This window comes from Ctenocephalides felis, unplaced genomic scaffold, assembly GCF_003426905.1.
Source record: "Ctenocephalides felis isolate EL2017-DRISC unplaced genomic scaffold, ASM342690v1 CF-g0.4_SCAFFOLD_01886, whole genome shotgun sequence".
Classification (NCBI taxonomy): domain Eukaryota; kingdom Metazoa; phylum Arthropoda; class Insecta; order Siphonaptera; family Pulicidae; genus Ctenocephalides; species Ctenocephalides felis.
This window is the reverse complement of record NW_020538040.1, coordinates 38,252,370-38,275,619: the sequence shown is the minus strand read 5'-3', so window position 1 is coordinate 38,275,619 and position 23,250 is coordinate 38,252,370. Positions and strand designations below refer to the sequence as shown.

Genomic DNA, 23,250 nt, shown 5'->3' with positions numbered 1-23,250 from the left:
ATAATTATTATGTACGTTTCGACACTGTACGTGTGTCATTCAGCACTTTAAATAAATTCAAACCAGAAAAACAAATTTAAATACATTATTTATTTAATGGAAAATAAATAAATAAAATATAATAATAAACTTTTGATCTTAGTCACATGATTAATTAATTACAAATCAATTATTTACATTACATATTAGTTATTATATTTTACAATTTATTACGCATGTAACTAACAATATAATTTTATTATTTAAATTTAAGTTTATTATTTTGTTTTATTGATTTGTTTTTTCATTAAACAAAATCTTTATTTTAAATGTTTTCGTGGTTTGAATTTATTAACGTGCTGAATATATGATGTCACATACAGTGTACATAATAAATGGTTATTAATTGCTTTTTATTTTTACTTCTTGGCAAGTAAACATTTCACAAATACATAAATACACATTTTTCTGCAATGATTGTCTACCTTAAAATAAGAACAATATTTTCATATTATTGGAAATGCCGCCACTTTTTACTGTCAAGCTGCATAACAATAACAATTCAACGGCAGTGAATGTACGGGGCTCTTTTAACCCCTTAACCGACTATTTATACTCAAAAATGTTGGGCCAAAGTAGTTCAAGCCGGCGCAGCGTTCTTGACCATTTTTTCCCATCAGTAAATATCGTCACTTTGTACTCGGTTTAATTCTCATAAACTTCAAAAATTTTCATAAAGAAAGTTTTTCGAGAGAAGTTGTAAAAAATACATAATCTATGAATTTAATCGCAATAAGAAATATAAATATAATCGACGTTGATTAAAATCAACGTCTACTGAATCGATTCCTGGAATATCAATGCACAGAAAGTGAAAAATTAGTACATATAACATTAAAAATATTTCTGAGCTCGCAGGCTTTTAGGCCGGGGCCATCTTTAGATCGGGGGCCATATTTTTTATTTATTCAGCGCCGCCCCGGCCCTATCCAAAATGGCTCCCATTTTGGATACCAATGTTAGATAATCGCAATGTAAACAACATAAAATTCACAAAGTCTGATTTCAGAAATTTATAACTAATTAATTCAGCATTTACAATTTATCGAATGTCCATTATCAAAAAATTCAATATTTAAAAAATTCTATTATTACCTCATCCAAATTATTCATTATCACATAATTTGCACAATAAATAAGTTTTCACAAAATTTTAAGGTCCATAACATTCTACTGCAAAATTACCAAATAACAAGTCAATAGTTCAATAAGACTGGCTAATACGATATAATTAACTGACATAATTCACGTAAAAAATACCGGCACTCGAACGCGCAAAAATGAACATTTACTCATCATACAACACTGACACTGATCGACGTGTTACTCGAAAATTTTGCACTACTGAAATCCTGAGGATTGTCCCCCTGTATGTCTGCAACAAAAATGAACAAATTTGCCAGATGATAAAATTTAACCTTTTACGATAATTTGTTGTTATAAGCGCCGCTATAACGATGACTCCGTGCGCCAAACGATAGACGTTATGCCAAAATTGGTGCAAATGGAGAAAAACACGTGGGAAGTAAATTTTCATACAAATGAGAAAATTGTTAATTTTGTCGCCCTCGACATGCTTATAATTAAAATTACAGTCAAGCAAGGAATAATTTAATTTCTATACTAAAAGTTTGATTGAATTTCGGTTTTGAAAATACTATTTTGAACAAATTTAAGTACTTAATTTGCAAATTAAATAATGAAATTGCGCATTACGGTATATCACCATCAAATTAATACTTTTAATGGCAACTAATTTATTGATTTTCTTCAGAATTCTGAAGAATAAGACTTTTAATGGCAACTAATTTCAGAATTCTGAAGAAAATCAATAAATTAGTTGCCATTAAAAGTATTAATTTGATGGTGATATTCCGTAATGCGCAATTTCATTATTTAATTTGCAAATTAAGTACTCAAATTTGTTCAAAATAGTATTTTGTCTTTGTTCAAAATAGTATTTTTGTATAGTATCGGAATACAGTAATTACTTAAGTAATTACTAAAGATTTGTTATCTATATATATATATATATATATATATATATATGCATGTATATGTGTGTGTGTTGTGTATATACAGTAAATATGTCTCTGTTTATATATTCAATAGGTTCATTGAATATTTTATTAGTTACATATTTTCATATGCTACTTTTTTATATATGAGATAAATTATAACATTGCATTAATATGTACCATATGACCATAAAGTGAAGGATATAACATGTTGCTAGTTACGAAGTTTCAATTTCTCTCAAAATGAAACTAGAATTTCTATACTATTGAAAATAACTTAATATTTTATTTTTAATGCTTTTCTTCTATAACAGAAGTAATCTTTATTTATAATAATGATAACTGTTAAATTAAAAGTTGATTTCAAAATTTCATCATTTTATTTTATAAAACAGCTTATAATACAAATTTATTTATAAATAATAATCATAATAAATAATCTAAGCATACTAAGTTCTATTTAAAATTTATAGTTGATAATGATGTATTTATTTCATATGTTCAATATATTCACAATTTTAAAAATATAGACAATAATTAAAAAGTAGCATTATTTTGTCTTAGATTCAATGCATATTATTAAGAAATATTGCAGAATAATTACGTGATCTGTTAACGTGTGTGACATTCATGTAATAAACTAATGTAGAAATATTCAACAAATGCATTTAAAAACCAGTTTCAATAAAACATGCAATCATAAATAAAACCTAAAATTATCAATATATATTAAATATTAATGTTGCGTATGAATTATAAAAAGCTATACTTCTTGTAACGCATAATGCAAATCATCAGACCCAACATTTAACAAAATCTTCATATTTAAATCAGAGCGACCCGTCTCAGTAATAAGTAACCTTCTCGAACCAAGTCTACAACAAATCGATAAAGCAGTACTGGTTGCTAAGTTTTGTAAACCCTCTAAAGCACAGAGAGATGAAACATGTTGATAACAACATCCAAATGTTGTTTCTTCAACACCTGTTCTTGCAACCTTTAAAAAATATAAAACGATTTGTCATATTTGTTACCAAGAATCAATTCAGTAAAACAGAATAATATTGAAAATTCACCTCAGCAGCAACAGCTTGTAAGAATATCTTTTCCATTGTGCTACAATTTTGAATTGCAGTGACTTTGGCACTGGTAATCATTTCCGATAAGGCTTGATTCACATGAACCATAGAAACTATAGCAGCACCATTTGAATTCTTACTTTTATTAGAAGATTCAGTAAATTCTGCTATTTCTGTAGCACGTCTGCATATGTCCAGTGCACGTCTTGCATCACCAGATACCGCAGCTACTTTTCTGTATTTTTTTTCATATTTATATTTGATAATAATATATACAAAAAAAAATTAATAAAACTTTTGAAAGAATTTATATAATTCTTTCAAAACTTTTAGTAATTTTTTTTTTTAAATAAAAATCAGTGTGAAAAATGAATGACCTATGTCATTATTTACATTAATATACAAGCAGGCAGATACCAATGAACAACATAGTTTATGTAATTTCCAATATATCACCAAATTCTACATTATTTTTTAAAAAAAACTAACTAGTTGGTATTGGTATTTTGCTTTGAGGTAAGTTACATGAATTTCCCAATATTTGTAAATAATCGACTTAATCAATAAAAAATAAATTAATTTAAGAGTGATTAAAAAGTATTGTGAGTGGATTTATTACACATAATTGAAAACGAACGAACATGTTAGCTCTGAGTATTTTCTAAAAGCAAAATTTCAAAAATCAATAATTTTTATAATTGAACCAGTTCCCATAGAACTTTGATGGTTTAGTATGTTCATTAAGACCAAGTACTCTATCATTATACCAAGTAAATCGTCTAATTTTAATTTTAACAAACGTCAAAAACCTACTCATTTTCTCAAACTTTGGTAAATTTTTTAAATTAAACTACTTGTCGTAGGGCCGTAATATTTTAGTATGATCTATAAGACTATGGTATCTATCGTAAAAAAAAAAAAATCATAAAATCGTCGAAAAAAAAAAATTAACACTTCATTACAAGAAAACGGCCCGGCCCGATCTTCACCAAAAACTAATCATGTCGATTCCCAACCAAAATGTTTTTGAATTTTCAAAATCGATTCAGAATTGCGGGCTAAAACGTGAAAAATGTTTTCACTTTTCTACTATTTACAAAGAAACGGCTAGGCCGATCGTCGCAAAAAACTGAGAAACGCTAGCCATCATCGAATGACTTTTAAATTTTTGAAATCGGTCCAACCGTTTTTGAGAAAACGTCGATTTACGGCAAAAAATGTGTTCACACACACACACACATACTTTTTCCAAATTTGGTCTCATTTGATTCATAATGCCTTGAAACGTCGAGAAAACATAAACTTCTCCTTTGGGAAGTTAATAATATGCAATATATAATCATTACCTTGCAACAAGTTGAACAGCATCAGAATTAAAGAGATCTATACCATAAAGTCTTGACATGACAATATCCATTAATTGTTTATGCGAGTAAGGAGCAAATGTCCGTCTTGTAAGACCAAGTCTTGAAGTAACCTTAGCTCTCAATAGCCGTTCAGGTAAATCCATTGTATTTGCAATAGTTATAACAATTAATTTAGCATTAGCTTTTGATGGCCAATCCAAAATAGTATAAACAACATCTTGACGTTTTGTGCATAAAATGTCGAGCTGCAATATTTTACACATTAGTAATGATACAAATAATCAGTGAATAAATAATAATATTACAAACCTCATCAACTAATAGCACAGTTGATAACCTAGACTTTGCAGATGTTGTAAACTTCTTGTCTAAAGCTGATAGAGCTTGTTCCCAAGGAACAGTTTTACCTGATAATAAAGTTTTCATCAAATTCAAATAAAAATAAATACAAGAGACTGCATATGAATTAAAGTTATAAAATACCTTCCATTTGACGATAAATGTGGACATAAGTCTGTCGAGGTTCAGTAAGTCTCATGCCGTTAACTTCAATGAACTCAAACTTGGGCAATTTTTTCTCTTTTGAGAGCTTTTGTAAACATTTTATTACTTCTGTAACTGTTGCTGTTTTACCAGTACCTGGTACACCTGATATATACATGCACCTAAAAAATATTTATCACAAACATATAAACAATTATGAATTATAAATTACATATGTAAAAAAAACAAAAAATATAGAACTAAAAATATAAAGAAAAACTAAAAATATAAAGAAAAACTAAAAATAGACAAAAGTAATAGTTAGTAACTACTAAGATAAAAACATGACTATAATTATGAGATTAAAAAGAGGAAATAAAATAATAAACCTACCCTCCACTATTATCCAACAATTTTCCTTGTACAAAAGTAAATATATCATTAAACTCTGTTTCTCGGCACGGTAGACTTTTTGGCACTGCTGATACATGCAATCTTTCTCTTGCTAAACTCAATCCACCTTTAAAAAATAAAAAGAAACTATAAAATTAAGTAAACGTAAAAGTAAATTAAGTAATGAAACTCGAAAAGTAAAGAAAATACTATTGATTTCTTATGAGTATTATATACAAAAAAAAACTGAAGACAAAAGGTACCTATTTCCAAAACGTCAAAAATATTTCACATAAACATATAATTGGTTCTACTCACTTGATGGTGTACTAGGTGCATCTCTCAGTTGCAAAGTTGGCGTCATATTTCCAGACTTGAATTGTTTTAATCTTATACCCGGTGTAGTACATGGTGTTTTTGGTTCCGATTTCTTTGCATGCTTTGGTGTCACATGCAACTCTTCAATTTTTCTCGATTTTACTGGAGTACTCAGATTGGTTACAACTTCCATTTCATCATCTTTTGAATTGTCAGCCTTAGCATTTCTTTTCACTCTAGACTTTGATGAAGCAGACACTTTTGTTGGACTCGAATCATAATCATTGGAGTATCTACTATTAATTTTTCTAGATCTACTAGAAGATCTTACTACTTTTTCATTTGTTTTAGATTTGATTTGTTTATCAATATTTCTCTTCACCTCTTCCAAATTCATTTTTTGTAATTTCACAATTGATGCTTTTAAATTTAAATTGTCATAATCTGAATTCAGTGAGGAAATGGATTCTTCGCTTGATTGGAAAGAATCATAAGCTACATCCTGTATGCATGATTTGTTCCTTATTGAATCATCACTAACTCGAAGTTTTATCTTATTTGGCTCATTCTTATCTAAAACAACTGAATATTGAACTTGAGGCGCACAATCATCAGTATCCATATCATCACTAAAACATTGAAGACTGTCATTTAAATTTCTACGCGCTCCAATTTTCTTTATATTAAGTTGGAGAGGTTCATCATCAGAGTCAAGTTCTTGAGATATATCACGCTCGGTTAAAGTTTTATTTTCATTCACTTTAGATAAAATTGATTTATTAATTAATTTGATGGGCGATACAATGGGGATTTCTGGACTCATGTTAGGATCTTTATTAGTAATATCTTTAATAATTTGTGATGTTGATTTCCTTTTAATACTCCACTGCTGTTCTGTTTTGTTTTCCCGGTTTTCATTTTGTTTAGGCGTTCTTGTTCTTTTTGGCGTTTCAGGAATCCGCGGCGTACTTAACACATCAATAACTAGCATACAAATTTTCACAAAATTAATGTTACTAATTTCTAAGTATTTATTTGAATAAATACATATTGCAAGCAATTAAAAACTCACGTAATGATCTACGTCTGGGAGTTCTTGGAGAATTGTTAGTAGATATATTATTCAGAATAGCTGCTAAAAATTTATAAAATCAGAAAATTAAAGCTATCAAATGTTATTAATCGGCATTATTAAATATATCTTATATACCTTTTCTTCCTCGAGTTGGTGTTTTAACAACCTCAGGTTCATTTATTGTACTCATTGATTTATAAGATAAATAGTTATAAGAAGACGAAGATCTTTCTAAAAAAAATTATACCAAAAATATTAATTCAATTCAAAGTAGACTTAAGAAAAAAAAAACAACAGAGAACACTGAATACAATATTCACATAATGTGGAACATGTGTTTCTCATTCAAAACATTTACGGCTGTCAACATTCATCAATGATATCTTGACATATAAAATAACTAGTTGTAAGTAGTATTTTACTTTAAGGTAAGTTGCATTAATATTCTGATACATATGCATCTGAGATATAACTATTTAAGTAACAATAAAATTTTCGTTATCACTAAAAAATAATCAATGCAATTTCCAAATAAATTCTTTCAAACATACTTATAATATCTGTGATAAAATAAATTAAATATAACTTGTTTAACACATTTCATATCATCTATTTTAAATTATAAAATCTGGGCGTCAACTGTAATTAGTAGCTGGTAGATTCTGATTAGTTGACGATTTTTCATAATTCAACCGCTTCAGACTATGAAATCTATCATTATACAAATTTTCATGTGAGTCGTCTTTTTTTTAATATTTAATTTCGAAGAATCGGCTCGGCCGATCTTTACCTAAAACTAAACAATATCTTTCAAACTTTGAATTTTTAAAATCGGTTCAAGATTGTGGGCTAAAACGTAGACAAAAATTTCTTCAATTTTCCGTTAATTACAAAAAAAAAACGGCTTGGCCGATCGTCGCGCAAAGCTGACAAGTGTTAGTCCTTATCGAGTTAATAAAATAGCTTTTAAATTTTTGAAATCGGTTCAGCCCTTTTTAGAAAAACTTGGCAAAAGGTCAAAAATCGGCTCGCACACCCTCACACATACTTGTGTGACCTGAATCATTGAAAAAACCAGAAAATTAGCAAACCGGATTTTTTCGCAAAAACAAACTTCTCTTTCGAGAAGTTAAATATATACAATAACAACTATTAATATAATAGTACAGCAATTTATAGAAACTTGAAATTAAAAGTGAAGTTAGTTACCTCTGTTTGTTCTTCTTGGTGTAGATTTTCTTGGTTCTCCCGAATTTGAGGAAGTTGGTGTACTTATTTTGTCTTTGACATCAAAAACCCCCTTTTATAAAAAGATACTTATTAAATACTTGATCATAAAGCTTAGACTTCTATTTTCAAATACTTTTTTATTCAAATATTACAAGATATTTTCTAATTTATTATTTTAAAAAAATTAATTATGTCTTATATGTACTTTGCATTTTTTTATTATGCACTTCCTCTACTTTTAATACATAGAAGACCACATGTGCACAATATACTAAAATTAAAAAATCCCATGGTCACCGGAAAACACACAATATGTACTAATAAAGCACAATTTTCGATGCAGTCTTCAAGGTGTGTAAAAAATGATACTATCATGCAAAATAATAAAAATTGATATATGCAAATTCTATCAAAGTTGTTGAATTATTATAACCACAATTTAAATTACAAATAAGTTATAAACCTACAATAATTTTCTAAAAAACAATGTAGCAAATGATTTATCCGACAACTATAAACCAATAATTTATCTAACACATCAACTAATATTAAATTAAATTAAAAATTACTTTATATTACAACCTATAATTTAAAATCACTTGCTGTGATAATGGCATTAATATTCAAGAAAATTTTACCTGCAAATAATCAAGGACTGGTGCTAGAACAAATTTTACTTGATTATATTTTCTTATTAAAGCGTAACGGCAAACGTAAGTAGTTACTTTCTTTTTTGTTCCCTGCAAAAAAAGTTTCCTATAAATTAATAATAATACACAAAATTAATATTGTAACAAATATTCCCATTTGTTTACTTACTTTAACAAGACCACCTGGATCATCATCCGCTTTTGATAAAAGTACATTGCATTTTACATGAATGCTTTCTATACTAACATTATCATCAAAGGGCCTCAAGTCTAATACCACCTATTTTGAAAAGATCATGTAATATAATGAATCCGTACTTGATTAGAAGTTCATGTTTCATATTAAATTCATATTATTCTACTACTATAAGTGATCAAGTTTGGTTGGTTCATAACTAAACGTATATATTACTTATAGAAAAAACATGAAAGATTAAGATGTATTTATATACATATGTAACTTTTACTCAATTCAAATATATTAAGAAAATTACACACACACACATATATATATATATATATATATATATATATATATTATAGAATTTTATGATATGAGTGGAACGAATATTAATTGTTTAATATGAACAAAACAGCACTCAGATTTGTTTAACACAACTTTATTTTATGATTACAGACGTTTCGAGACCATGGTGTGTCTCATCTTCAGTGTAATTTCAAAAACAGTTACTTATATACTACACATTCTTTAATAATTTATTTAAATTTCATTTAATTTTTGGTATACAAAAAACACCAACTATTCCTTGCAATGCTTGACACAGTACTAAAGAAACATATAACACTTACAGAAATATTCTAAACAAATTTGAAGTACTTATATAGATGGAGACAGAGAGGGTATCATTATAATGTAAACAAAAGGAGTGCTATCGCATACAAAAATCGATAAAAATGAAAAAACAAATTAATTTATTGAAAAGAATAAGATAAATGAAAAAATTTATAAATTATTAATGATGTTTATATAAGTGTCATGTAAAATATTTGTGTCGGTTCTTATTAATAAATTAATTTGTTTTTTCATTTTTATCGATTTTTGTATGCGATAGCACTCCTTTTGTTTACATTATAATGATACCCTCTCTGTCTCCATCTATATAAGTACTTCAAATTTGTTTAGAATATTTCTGTAAGTGTTATATGTTTCTTTAGTACTGTGTCAAGCATTGCAAGGAATAGTTGGTGTTTTTTGTATACCAAAAATTAAATGAAATTTAAATAAATTATTAAAGAATGTGTAGTATATAAGTAACTGTTTTTGAAATTACACTGAAGATGAGACACACCATGGTCTCGAAACGTCTGTAATCATAAAATAAAGTTGTGTTAAACAAATCTGAGTGCTGTTTTGTTCATATTAAACAATTATATATATATATATATATATATATATATATATTTATTTATTTATTTATTAGATGGGAGAGTCTTGGATTTGTAAATATTTTGTAAAGCTTCGAACAAAGAATCTAAATAGTAATAAAAAACAAAAGTTTTTTAAAAAACCATTTCTTTATTTACTGTCGACGTTTCGGAACTAAGTATGTTCCATCTTCAGGACATTTGTCAAGAAACATGATCTTGATAAGATTTAAGCTAACAATATGTTTAAGAAAAGCAGAAGATATATATATATATATAAAATGAAGGATTTTTTATATAAAATGAATAAAATTGTGAAAAAAATAATGTACAAAAATATGACAATACAATCAAAATGAAAATGATAAAAATAAATGAGTGGATTATATAACAAAATATTAATAATGTTAAAAAATTAGGAAATTTTAAGAAAAGGTTACTGAAAAAACTGAATTAATTACCTGTATGATTGATTATACACTAACACTTTTTCACTAAAAAAGATTTTATCAAAAATAGGGATTTCATAAAAAAAAATTCAGACAAAGAAACAAATTTTGTAATTCAAAATTTCTTTAAATTATCTCTTTTTTGAGTTTGTATTCATAACAAACTGATTATTGAATGAAAGGATTTTTAAGAAAAAAACACTCGACTTAAAATCTGTGTGTATATGTGTGCGTGTTGTTTTTATGTATCAGGATGTAAATTCTTAAATTATTGAATTATCTTTAAACTTTCTAATTTTTTAACATTTTTAATATTTTGTTATATAATTAACTCATTTATTTTTATCATTTTCATTTTGATTATATTGTCATGTCTTTGTACATTATTTTTTCCACAATTTTATTCATTTTATATAAAAAAAATCCATTATCTTTGGCTTTTCTTAAACATGTTGTTTGCTTAAATCTTATCAAGATCATGTTTCTTGACAGATGTCCTGAAAATGGAATGTACTTAGTTCCAAAAGGTCGACAGTAAATAAATAAAGGATTTTTTAAAAAACTTTGGTGTTTTTTATTACTTTTTGGATCCTTTGTTTGAAGCTCTACAACATATATATATATATATATATATATATATATATATATATATATATATACAGTGGCGTCGGAACCAAATTTTTGATGGGTGGGCTCGTTTTTTTTTTTTTTGATAGACAGCCAGTGGGCTCGTTTTTTTCTTTTTAGAGATATTAGTCCACATAATATTTTCAAATTGATGGGTGGGCTGAGCCCCCCCCATCAAAATTCATGGGTGGGCTCAAGCCCACACAGCCCACACGGTTCCGACGCCACTGTATATATATATATATATATATATATATATATATATATATATATACATACATATATGCATATTATATGAAATTATGTATGTATATATGAACATTTTGCTAATAAGATTTTAACAAACCTCATTTTCGGGATCCATTTCAACATCTTTACAAAACTTTTCTAAATCTCGTGGTCTAGAGTACCACTCAACTATTGCTCTATATTTGCCATCATCACATGCACCACCAGTTGCTTCAAATAATTCTTTAATTCTATAATTTTTTACATAAAAAAGAATTAAGCTTGTAAACATATATTCGAACAAACTACATACCTTGCAACATCAGAATCAAAACTTGAATTTGATTCATTCTCTTTAATAATTACTACATAATCATTGACAGATATAAGCATCTCATTATAACGAACAGACCTAAGAAAATTATACTTTCATTAAAAAGTATGCATAAAATATATTAATAAAATCCACGCACCTGTAACAATTTGCATTGAAGCGACGTATTAGAGCATTTTCTGAAGGGATTACTTGGCCCACCCATTGTATCTTACTTTCGTCATTTTCCATAATTAAAATCAAGAATTAAAATACAAAAAATAATACTAATAAATTAAAAATGTTCAAAATTAAATCATTTTATTATGTCCAATGTGACAAATGAGAGTCAGCGCAAATTTAGCGCGTTTTTCTAGATCCCAAGCAGGTTGCCAACACAAGGAACGCAATAATCAAACTGTCATCTGTCATGAACTGTCATAATCGTAACTTGTCAAATAGTTTAAGTAAATAAATAAAAATTTAAATAAATGAGATACTAATAATTTGATTTTTTAAAAACAAAATAATTCTATTTAAAATTTATATCAACTATTCTCTTTAATATTATGGATGTTCAAACTGTAACGACGAGTTTAGACGCATTGCTACGTATGCTAATATTTTTCATTTATATTTAATTATTCAATAATATATATTGCAAATATTTTATAATGCGATGCTTTATGTATTAGTATATAGTCCTGAAAAATTGTCTTTGGCGACGGATTACTGCAGTAAATGAAGTGACAAGTAATTATACCAATAATATGGGCATAAACATAAAATTTCTATATATATATATATATATATATATATATATATATATATATATATATATATAAACAATAAATTAATTGTCACTTCATTTGTCACATAAAGCATTGTATTTATGTATTGTATGTCTATTATTATAAAACATTTTCACTCCATAATATCAAATAATTAACAAATGTTATTATTAATAATATAATTTACTTCAATATAAAATAATATTTGCTTCAGACAGAGCAACAAGCACAGAAAGTGACATACCAGATCCTTTAGCAACTGAAGCATTTTGTGTAGTTCTTAAAAAGGAACAAGAAGGTCCCTATATTGCAAGTAGACTTATTGTATCAAAGATGCATTCTGAAAATCCCAATGTAGCTCTTCTCGCCCTTCAAGTAAATATGTTTTTTTATTGATAACAATGCATGGCCAAATATTATCAACAAGTATTAACCAAACAATATTAACAGGTTTTAGAAGTAGCCATGAAGAAAGGTGGTAGTTCATTTCAAGCTGAAATAGGAAAATTTAAGTTTTTAAATGAAATGGTTAAACTTGTTTCGCCAAAATATTTAGGAAATAAAACATCTCAACCTGTAAAGGAAAAGGTTATTATATAGATAAAATGTATTAAATTAACTCATACAGTGTAATAATTAAATGCTATATTAGGTTTTACTTTTGATGCACACATGGCAATTTGACTATCCAAAGGAAATAAAAATTAAGGAGGCTTATTTAATGCTGCAAAAGCAAGGCGTGATTAAGAATGACTTTCCAGCTCTTTTAAATGATAATCAAGAACAAGGCAGCAAGCATGAAATAGAACCTGCAAAAATTCAACAAAAGAAGAAAGTTATAAATGTTCAAGACGAAGAAAAGTCGAAACTATTGAAAAAGTTATTGCAAAGTAAAAATCCAGAAGATATTCAAGCAGCAAATCGCCTTATAAAAAATATGGTTAGAGAAGTATGTATATTTCAATTATTAAATGTTTAATTAGTAAAGCTTACTAATTAATATAATCTTTTGTTAAAAGTACTGTTAATTTACTATCTCATATATATGTTTCTATTAGGATGAAAGGAGAATGGAATTAATTAAACAACAAAAATCAGAAATAAGTTCAATAAACAATAATGTTAGTCTATTAAACGAACTGCTGGATCAATATAAATCAGGATCAAGTTCTGATGAAGATCTGCAGCTTATAAAAGATATATATTCCAATTGTAAAGATTTTCAACGAAAAATATATAGAATAACTCAAGAAGCTCAAGATCAGGAAGATATATTATGTACATTATAATTTGAAGTAATGTATTTTGAAATTGAAATCAATATGTTATATGTATTATCAGGTGAAGTACTGCAGGCAAGCGATGAACTTCTGCAAGTTCTGGAAAAATATAAAAAGGTTATAGAAGATAATGTTTCTGCTCCCATATGTTTAGATACAAGTAGTGCATCATTATTGGATTTGGATGCTACTCATAATGGCGATAGTTTAATTTTGTCTAATGCAGACAATAGACAAGATTTTACTTCAAATTCCTCACAGTCAAGTGAGTTGCTTGATATATTTTTAAGTATTGAACATGAAACTGCATCCTCCAGTGAAGACGTATTGAAACCATTAACGTTGCAAGATGTGGCTAAAGGTATAAAAGCTTAAAATAATGTTAATTCACAAATTCAGCTATATAATACTAATTTTTTTCTGTTCAGTTTAATATACTTTACTGTTGAACATCTTCTTATTTACAATCTATATAGCATAATTAATAACACAAAATAGAAAATTTCCAAAAATCAAATTAAAAAATAATACTTTTTGAACATTTGCAGAACAAACTAACGGTGATAATAAAAAAATATCAGCTATGGATGAACTGAATCTACTTGGTGAGAATTTATTAAAAAGTAGTTTAGTGGATGGTACTAGAGCTCCATCATTCACAAGGTAATACATTCATTATTGCATTCATGGATAATGATTATAATAACATTTTCAAATATTTATTTTTTGTAGAGCACCTACAAAAGTTCCGATGAATTCATTATTCACATTAAGAGATGATACAACCAACACATCCTCAAAAAGTGAAGAATTGGATTTGAATGTTTTGATTGGAGATTGTTTGAAATCAGTACCTACATCCGAGGCGAAGGCTGTGCAAGTAAATAATACAAGTTCTGTAGTAGATGACCTGATGATTGATATGTCGGAAGGAAAGGTGAAATGCGAGAAATAAATCACACTTTAGTTTACACAAAATGCTGGACATTGTTGTAACTAAATTTATGTAATTTTGAATTTCTAATTTCTGTTTGAATGTTGAAGTAACATTTTATTTAAAAAAAGGAATAGATATTTTTAGAAAAAAAATATAATTGTGATAAACGTTATGTACAATAATTTTGTTGATTATTTTTTTAAATTGATAGTCATAATTTATTGTCAGATGTTAAAACAGTATATAGATTCTTTTATGTTTCTTAATTCTTATAAGAGTATATTTAAGACTGATATTTATTCAATTTACATTCCATTTTATATATAGTATTATTGTTGAAGTATTAGTACACTTACGTTTTATTAAACATGCTATTCATTTTAATTAGTCACAATACATTAGTCAATAATGTAAGAAATTATGTTGAATTATGCAATATTTATATCTTCCAAAAATAAATCAAATGATATAAAAAAAATCTTTATTTTCATAAACAATTTCATCAACATTAACAACAATCATATAATACATTTAAAAGGTAAAAAAAATATACCTAAAAATTTATATTCCCTAAAATTAAGTAATATGTTAAGCATACATTTTTTCAATTAAATCTGCATATTTCTTAGTAATCACACTTCGTTTTAGCTTAAGCGTTGGTCCTGGAAGATTCCCAGAATATTTTAGTTGTAACAATTTTAAAGAACATTTGGTTTACATATATATATGTGACTTACCTAATTCTCCTGTGGGTATTGATAAATCCGCAGGAAGGATAACAAATTTTTGAATGCGTTGTGCATTTGATACAGCATGTTTATTGGCACGATCAATGCCTTGTTGAATATCTTGCATCAACTAAAAAAGAATTATTGAATTATTTATTGATTATGGTTATATAATATAAAAAAATGTGAATACCTTTGGTTCAGGTCCTGCTTCCAAAACTTCCGATAAAGTATTGTAATCTTTGCAACCTAATGATTTTAACCAATCTTTCACAGAATAATCAAGTTTATCTAAAGGTGCTCCAGAATCTTTGTCCATTTCAGTCTAAAATGAAATCATATGTAAAACCTTTTGGTTATTTTTAATGAATTTTTTTTATTGATAATTACCTTCAATGTTACTAGAATAGTTAAAAATTTTCTTTTATCTCCAATCAAGACGACATTACTAAGATGTGGCAACTCGGCTTTGACTAAATATTCAATTTGAACTGGTGGTACATTTTCTCCACCAGCTGTTATTAATATTTCCTACAAAAAGAAATAACATTAAAGTAGTAACAATAAATCATGTTTATTTTTTTAAGTAGCAATGTGTAACACCTTAATTCTTCCTGTTATATACATTAAATCTTTATCATCAATCTTTCCAATATCACCAGAATGCAACCAACCATCTTCATCTTTAGCTTCCGCAGTTTTAGCCTCTTCATGTAAATAACCCATAAAAATATGCCGTCCTCTCATACAGATCTGAAAATTTATTTTTATTACAGACTTGAAGAAATCTGGTATAAATCCTGAGTACTTACTTCGCCTTCTCCATTTTGATCTGGTTTATCTATTTTTGTTTCAACCCCAGGAAGAGTATAACCAACGGTGTTCAGGTTGAACCTAAATAAAAATAAAATAAGTGGTTATTTGAAAATGATTGAAAGTTGAATCAATAGGTAAAACTTACTTATTATAATCTGTCAAAGTGTGCGCGCCGCCAGATTCGGACATGCCGAAAGCTTCCATAATAGGCATATCTAAGCTCATGAAGTAACTCTTGGTATCAGGTGAGATTGGAGCAGCCGCGCTGACTAAAGTTCTACATCTCGTAAAACCCAGTGCTGCTCTTATTTTTCCCAAAATTAACATTGAAGATAACCAGTATCCCCAAGTATTCGATGGTTTTCTGAAAAACATTTGTAGTACAGAAATAAGTTGAACTATGTTTTAAATTTATTTAAATTACCCATTCATTAAGTCTGTGGTATGCTTTAGACCATGACCCTTAGCCCATTCCGCAAGCCATTTCTTAACCGCACCATTTCTTGCGCCGATGCTCAACATTTTCTCGTGTATTTTTTCATATATTCTTGGCACCGCCAAAAATCTGGTTGGTTGCACCTCTTGCAAGACATTAACTAGGCTGCCCTGGGATGATAATTATGGCATTACGAAAAGAGTAATAAGTTGATAAACAGAAATACATTAAAAAAGTAGCTGATTCCAAAATCTTTCAATGACCAATTAAGCAATTTACAAATGATGTATCTAGCAACATGTAGAATTTCAGTGAAACATGTTAATAAAATTTTGAAAACAAATATAGAAAAATGGATGAATGTGTATATTACAATTAAATAAGCATTTGTATATTGATTTAAAAGACAGAAAGTTCATACTTGCATCAAATAGCATATGAATAGACACTAAAAAGAAACGTAATACTGTGCCAAGAATGTTTAACTTTGAGTGCTCTATAAATATATGAATTAATTAAAATTCATAGCATTTCACAATTTTTTTTTTTTAAAAAAATTGTGTTTTCAAGTTCTAATAGTAATTTGATTTACGCATAATAAATTTATGCATAATGACATTACCATAAGACCGTAAGTAATATTCAATTTATTCACTTACTTTTAGGGCTTCTTTATCCGCAAAGTATACTGAAGCTGAACACATCATTGTTAAGTAAATGTCAACCATCTGAAATAAATTGAGCTATTAAAACGCTGTTCTTCACATAATATATTGAATATTCAAGAACACTGGTGATAGATTGCTGATTGATAAAAATATATAATAATATTAATAATTACTAAGTAGATACCGGAATGTGTAATGAGATATCAAATAAAATCATTTAAATTTGATTAAAATAATTAGGTAGCTTACCTGGGCCGCCACGTGGCTCAATGGTAAGTAGGAGACGACGACTTCTTTACCGGACTCTACATCCCCAATTCGTTCAGTAACATTCATAGCATCATATGTCATGTTATCATGAGACAACATGACTCCTTTGGGGTTTCCAACAGTTCCGGACTAAAGAATAAATTATAAATTAAATTATAATCTTTTTGTTCAAGAAAAATATAGATGCCAGAGTGTCAACTCACAGTGTAAACAATAGTGCACGCTTGATTAACACCCATGGTTTTTAAAACATAATCTAACTGTTCATCAGATTCAGCTTGGCCGATTTCACGAAGTTTGTTCCACTGAAAATAAGTTGAATACATTATAGCATGATATTTACAAAGTAATTAATTTTACAACGTTATTATAAGTATCTTACGCTTAAAACATCATCATCAGTTGGTTCTCCCTCATATTGGATAACAGCTTTAAGTAGTGGTAATTCCTTTCGGATGGCTAATATTTTATCCAATTGTTTTTTATCTTGGACAACGATTATATTGGCTCGAGAATTCTCAGCACAATACTTGCAAGCTTCCGCAGAATTTGTTGTGTAAATACCGCAAGCAAGACCACTGCAAAAAAAAAAAATAATTAAGTGAAAATTAAATCAGAAGTCAATTTAAAGAAAAACAACTGCTTCAATTTATTATGGTTTGTCCACAAAAGAAGTCTCAAATTATTTAAAGCAAATTTTTTTATCACGTTAGAAATTATAGGCACTTGTGGAGACACCGATATAGCTGATTATAATATCTGGCAAGCATATTAAACATAAATTTAATAGTTATTTCTATTTGTAACAAAGATCATACTTCCAAGCTCCCAAACATTAAATAAACAACACCATTGCCTAATCACTTGTGGATAGTTAGATGATTTTGTATTTTTTTAAGACTAGGCTTTTAGTCTCCAAAGTTTCATTTGTTATCCTTTCGAGATAGATAGGAATGAATAATATGAATTTAAACATTAAAAATAAACGTAATTAAAATTCAAATCGGAACATAGTATTATTAATGATGAAGTTCCATTTCGTTCTTCACGGAATAAATGTTGGTGTACATCATTGCCACCTTTTTCACTTAGATTGTAAGAAATTGCAGATTATCCGATAATGATAAAAGATAATTACGGTATAATAATCTATTTCGGCACATTGTGTAAGATGATCGTAATAATGTGTTTATTAAATAAATTACCCAGCAAAAATAGCCGCCACATCAGATATGAACCACTCGGGTGAATTGAAACCAAGAATGCAGACAGAATGGTGCCTTTGTAAGCCAAGCTTGAGGAAAGCTTTGGCAACAGTACGGACCTCTCGAAGATATTCACTGAAAGAAAGAAAATAGAAAATTGTTAAGAATCGGCAATTTAATTTAAAAGCTTATAGAAATCGTAAATAATGATTTGATAGCAGTTTCTAATAATTTGAACACTATGAGCAATAATTAATTGTTGATTTGAATTTATAATTAGATGTTTGGTACAATGACTTGGATTAAAAAATACATATAATGAACGGATTTAAGTTATTGACAGATAAATCAATAATGTATACAACAAATTACTATTTAATTTCGAAGTAGTCTAAACTATAAAGTGTTTTCAAATGCGTTTTTGGTTTATTATAATTCTATAGCAGAAAAGTGTGATGGCCGTAAGATGATCCTTTTCCGAAAATTGTGCGCAATTAGAAAATTGCATTGTTATTTTTTTTAACAAATAAATAGTATCAAGTAAAATTGGTTAAATTTCACTATTGGATTATAAAAGAATTTTGTATTAGGTATGTATTACAATACTGATTCCTATGATTAAATTTAGACCCTCTCAATTCCGCGCTTGAAGTAATTAGTTACTGTTTATTTACTATTAATCTCTGTACCTGTACGTGTATTTGACCCATTCGTTCTTCTCGTTTTTGCTGGCTAATGCAACACCATCAGGATGTCTTCTCACAGCGCGAGCAAGTAAACCAGGAATTGATATTGGCGGGGCGGAACTCATCCCGTGAGTTCCAAGTTCGATTTTTACACATCCCGCAGGATCCGTTGTAGTAATAACATCGCTTGGCAAAATCTGGTCAGGACCTTAAATTTAATAATAGATTAAATTTATTTTTATAATGTATTAGTCGAGTTATAAACCATATGACTTGCTTACCATCAAGGTATACTGGAGATTTTTCAACGGGCTTTGGAGATATTCCGTTTGATTTTAATCCATTTTCAGGTATCTAAAATAAAATTGTTTCAGTTGCAAGAATTTCAGTAGTGTATATCGACGATCAAGCAAATATATTTTTAAATAGAGATTGCACATTATTATTATATTCACAAAAATTACTTTATCCATTATAAAAATTTTAGGACCATTTTTCGGTTTAGTTTAATTTTGTAAATTAACACATTCGTAAATCAAATTGATAACGGTCAAGAGTTAACTTGTGCTTGTAGGGCCGAAAGTTGGGGATCGAAACAAAATATATTTTTAAAGCTGTTTTGTACTATTACTTATAGGTGATTGTTGTACTGCTAATCACACAAAAAATGGAATTCTTCCACATCAAATTACGAAATTAAAGCCGGCGACATGAGATAGATTTTGATTAACATTGTGGGACACCAAAGTGTTAATATTCAAATTAATCGGGAAAAGCTTTCTTTTCTGGCGCAGTTGGCCACGAAAAACAAAGTATGCATAGATAAATAAGCATAAGTATGTCAATTTTTAACTTACCGTTTCAGTCACATCAATTTTATCAAACTCCTGTGATTTTGTGAGGGGCGACTCGTCCATTTCGAAGCTATTCTCTCTAGTGGGATTTTTACCTGTGATGGTAATTTTAAAATTTATAAAAAAAATTTAAAAAAATATAAAAAACCTAATCCCAAAACAAATAATCTGATACGTCAAATTTATATACTTAAAAAATTTACGTTGAAGTATGATCATAATTTTTATTTTTATTTGTTTTTATTAAGTCTGTCGCCGATAAATGTTAAATACTTATATATATATATATATATATATATATATATATATATATATATATATATATATATATAATATATATATGAGTCAAATGAAAAGATCGAGATTGAAAGACTACACAATATTCGTTAATTATTTTAATACGAATATGAAGAAGAAACATTTTCATTTGCGCATAAATTGAATAAATAAATAGCAATGAAAAATGAAACCAGAAATAATTATTTAATTACTTCTAACAATAGATTTTTAGAGGATACGTCGTTGGGTCAATCTACTAAATTCTGATAAGCATTATATCTTTCATATATTTTATGAGCAATCTCCTCTTATTGTTTTTGTATAAACCGGTAGGAAAATAAATTTGAATTAAAAAATTACCTCAAAAATCTCAGACTTTTGATATGAGGTAACAGTAATACATAAACGAAATTATACATTTAATTAGATAGCTTGTTTAAAATGTTCGTATTAAAGTCGCTTTTTATGTCAACATTTTATCCTATTATATATTTGTCTTTTGTAATAGTACAAAAGATTAGTGATCAATACTAAAATTGATAACCAATTAAAAATACACGCGTTTGATTATAGAGAACTTCTAGTGAAAGAGTTCTAAGTGGTTCTAAACACAAATTTATTATTACATGAAACATTACTGTATAATAGACATAGTATCTATAAATCAATTTTTGAATATCACTCATTTGAAAATGCAAATTCTAAAAATTATTTGTACATATTTGTTCAACTATTCTTATTGGCGCTTGTAATATAGAGCGCCACTACAATGTAGCAATTTCTTTTATTTTCGATGCTGATATTAAAAAATTGAGAAATGCTTATCTTGAATATTAACTATTCTAAGGTAGATGTTTAAGAAGCTTAGCTAGAAAGCTAAAAAAACCTTTTTTAGACTCTTATCCAATATTGAAATGCATTCATGTACTGTGAATTCAAGTCAAGGATTTAGCACAGAATTTTAGAACAAAACGTATATTTTTATTATATTTTCTAATATATAAATAAAAATTAAGAACTAAATACTGGTATGTACAATCGATGTAAATCAACTATTGTTCTGTACAAACAAATGCTATGAACTAATAACTAATTTAATAATGCAAGATTCAATTATTATTTTGCGAATGCATTTAACACATATGATTTTAAAGAACCTTATCACCACATTTAAATACTTCACATAATCAAATCTCAACGTCATAGAACACGCGAAAACAGTTATGAAATTATAAACAATAAGTGCAAAGATTAATACAATCAATTTGATTAATAAATAATATTGAATAATTCATTGTAACGGAATGGCAAATTCTGCAATGTCAATGAGAAAAGTTCGATTTTATTTTATTGACCATCGTCACAGCGAGACAGGAATACCTTAAAAACGATGTCATAGGTTAAAAAATAAAAAGTTGAATCTCGATCACTTGCAGACATTTTCAATCAAAGTTTGCATTATAATATTGAAATGTAAATCAGTCAGCGTTAGTTTACACCATATACAAAAAAAAACTGAGTTCCTGTAGACACTGAAAGCTTGAATTAAAATTGTAGGTTTATAAATAAAAAAATGCAGTAAGTTGATACAACATTATAGTAAAACGATATACTTTATAATGAACCAAATCACAACTAAAGGGAGACTGGGTACGGTTGTACCATTTTGTTTGATCAGTAATACTTTGCTTAACTTGCCAGTTAAACTGGTAGAAAAGTAAATTAAATGGCAATTTAAACATTTATCTACGTGGAAATACTGAAATACTATCCTTAAATGTGATCAAAATCATTCATATAAGAAAAGGGCGAGTGTCACAACCATCCACACCCCCTAGAACGGTTGTGACAGGCATAAAAATAGATATGAGCATCAAAATGGTTTATAACGACTTTTATTGTCAGAAACATGTATCATTTAAACAAATGATCATAATATAAGATAACTTTTTTTTGAACAGTTAATAAGAAATTCTTTTATTTTGTCTTAGTTAATTTTATTTGTTTAATCTTCACGTGAAAAGAACAAGACCCAAATCACATGTCACAATCGTACCCAACGTACACTTTTGAAAACAAATTATCGTTATGCATGTACTAAATTATGCATCTACGGAAAAATTGCTGAAAATTAACTACTAATGTTAAACTTACATCAAAATAAGAAAAAGTGATGTATATGTATATAAGTAATAGTTATTAAAGGAATCTAACAAAAAAAATATTTTTGACTCTTTGCAATGCGGTCTACAGATCACGTTAGTGTAGGGCGCTGACTCAATGCAATAATGTAAACTTGTTGAACAAACATACATCATCTTTCTCCCTTTGAATCATTATCTCAAAATTAGTATAGTTTAGCTGTTGTAACGACTGTTACTACTGTACCCTGGCACAACCGTACCCAGTCTCCCCTATATGCAGATCATCTAGTTTGTATTATTATCTCTTACTATGTATTATTGTTTCTTGAGAATTTATGAAATAATTGTATAAAATCGCTATTCCTATAGACCAGGGCTTCTTAAAACTATGGGTCGTGACCCCAAAAGGGGCTGTGGCGAAATATTCTGGGATCGCGAGTGATTTAAATGTCAAATATTTATATCGTTTATAACATCACGTCTTGATTTTTGTATGTTCAA

At 27.8% G+C, this 23,250-nt stretch overlaps 3 protein-coding genes across 4 annotated transcripts; 1 reads left to right on the top strand and 2 right to left on the bottom strand.

Annotated features, from left to right (window-relative positions):
- Positions 1-2,669: 2,669 nt before the first annotated feature.
- On the bottom strand, positions 2,670-11,952 carry LOC113376630 (origin recognition complex subunit 1). 2 transcript variants are annotated; one of them, XM_026616622.1, is made up of 15 exons: positions 11,816-11,952; positions 11,656-11,754; positions 11,461-11,593; positions 8,822-8,932; positions 8,641-8,742; positions 7,982-8,072; positions 6,908-7,003; positions 6,770-6,832; positions 5,698-6,681; positions 5,380-5,506; positions 4,987-5,168; positions 4,813-4,910; positions 4,483-4,748; positions 3,134-3,371; positions 2,670-3,054 (listed from the first exon to the last, which is right to left on the bottom strand). In XM_026616622.1, exons 1-15 carry the CDS (start codon positions 11,905-11,907, stop codon positions 2,821-2,823), a joined length of 2,916 nt encoding a protein of 971 aa, XP_026472407.1. In that variant the 5' UTR covers positions 11,908-11,952; the 3' UTR covers positions 2,670-2,820. The 2 variants fall into 2 exon arrangements, with proteins under 2 accessions (XP_026472407.1, XP_026472408.1); XM_026616623.1 differs by having other exon boundaries at positions 6,770-6,829.
- Positions 11,953-12,134: 182 nt separating this feature from the next.
- On the top strand, positions 12,135-14,789 carry LOC113377776 (ADP-ribosylation factor-binding protein GGA1). Its single transcript, XM_026618197.1, has 8 exons — positions 12,135-12,267; positions 12,661-12,821; positions 12,897-13,034; positions 13,099-13,395; positions 13,505-13,724; positions 13,788-14,087; positions 14,275-14,389; positions 14,459-14,789. The coding sequence occupies exons 1-8, from the start codon at positions 12,225-12,227 to the stop codon at positions 14,679-14,681; spliced, it is 1,497 nt and encodes a 498-aa protein (XP_026473982.1). The 5' UTR covers positions 12,135-12,224; the 3' UTR covers positions 14,682-14,789.
- Positions 14,790-15,127: 338 nt separating this feature from the next.
- Positions 15,128-20,419, bottom strand: LOC113377775 (very long-chain-fatty-acid--CoA ligase bubblegum-like). Its single transcript, XM_026618196.1, has 16 exons — positions 20,330-20,419; positions 19,754-19,826; positions 19,476-19,680; positions 18,787-18,921; positions 17,964-18,159; positions 17,785-17,886; positions 17,561-17,710; positions 17,303-17,371; positions 16,632-16,813; positions 16,353-16,571; positions 16,204-16,285; positions 15,995-16,144; positions 15,782-15,922; positions 15,585-15,716; positions 15,401-15,521; positions 15,128-15,325 (listed from the first exon to the last, which is right to left on the bottom strand). Exons 1-16 carry the CDS (start codon positions 20,387-20,389, stop codon positions 15,252-15,254), a joined length of 2,091 nt encoding a protein of 696 aa, XP_026473981.1. The 5' UTR covers positions 20,390-20,419; the 3' UTR covers positions 15,128-15,251.
- Between the last annotated feature and the right edge of the window lie 2,831 nt (positions 20,420-23,250).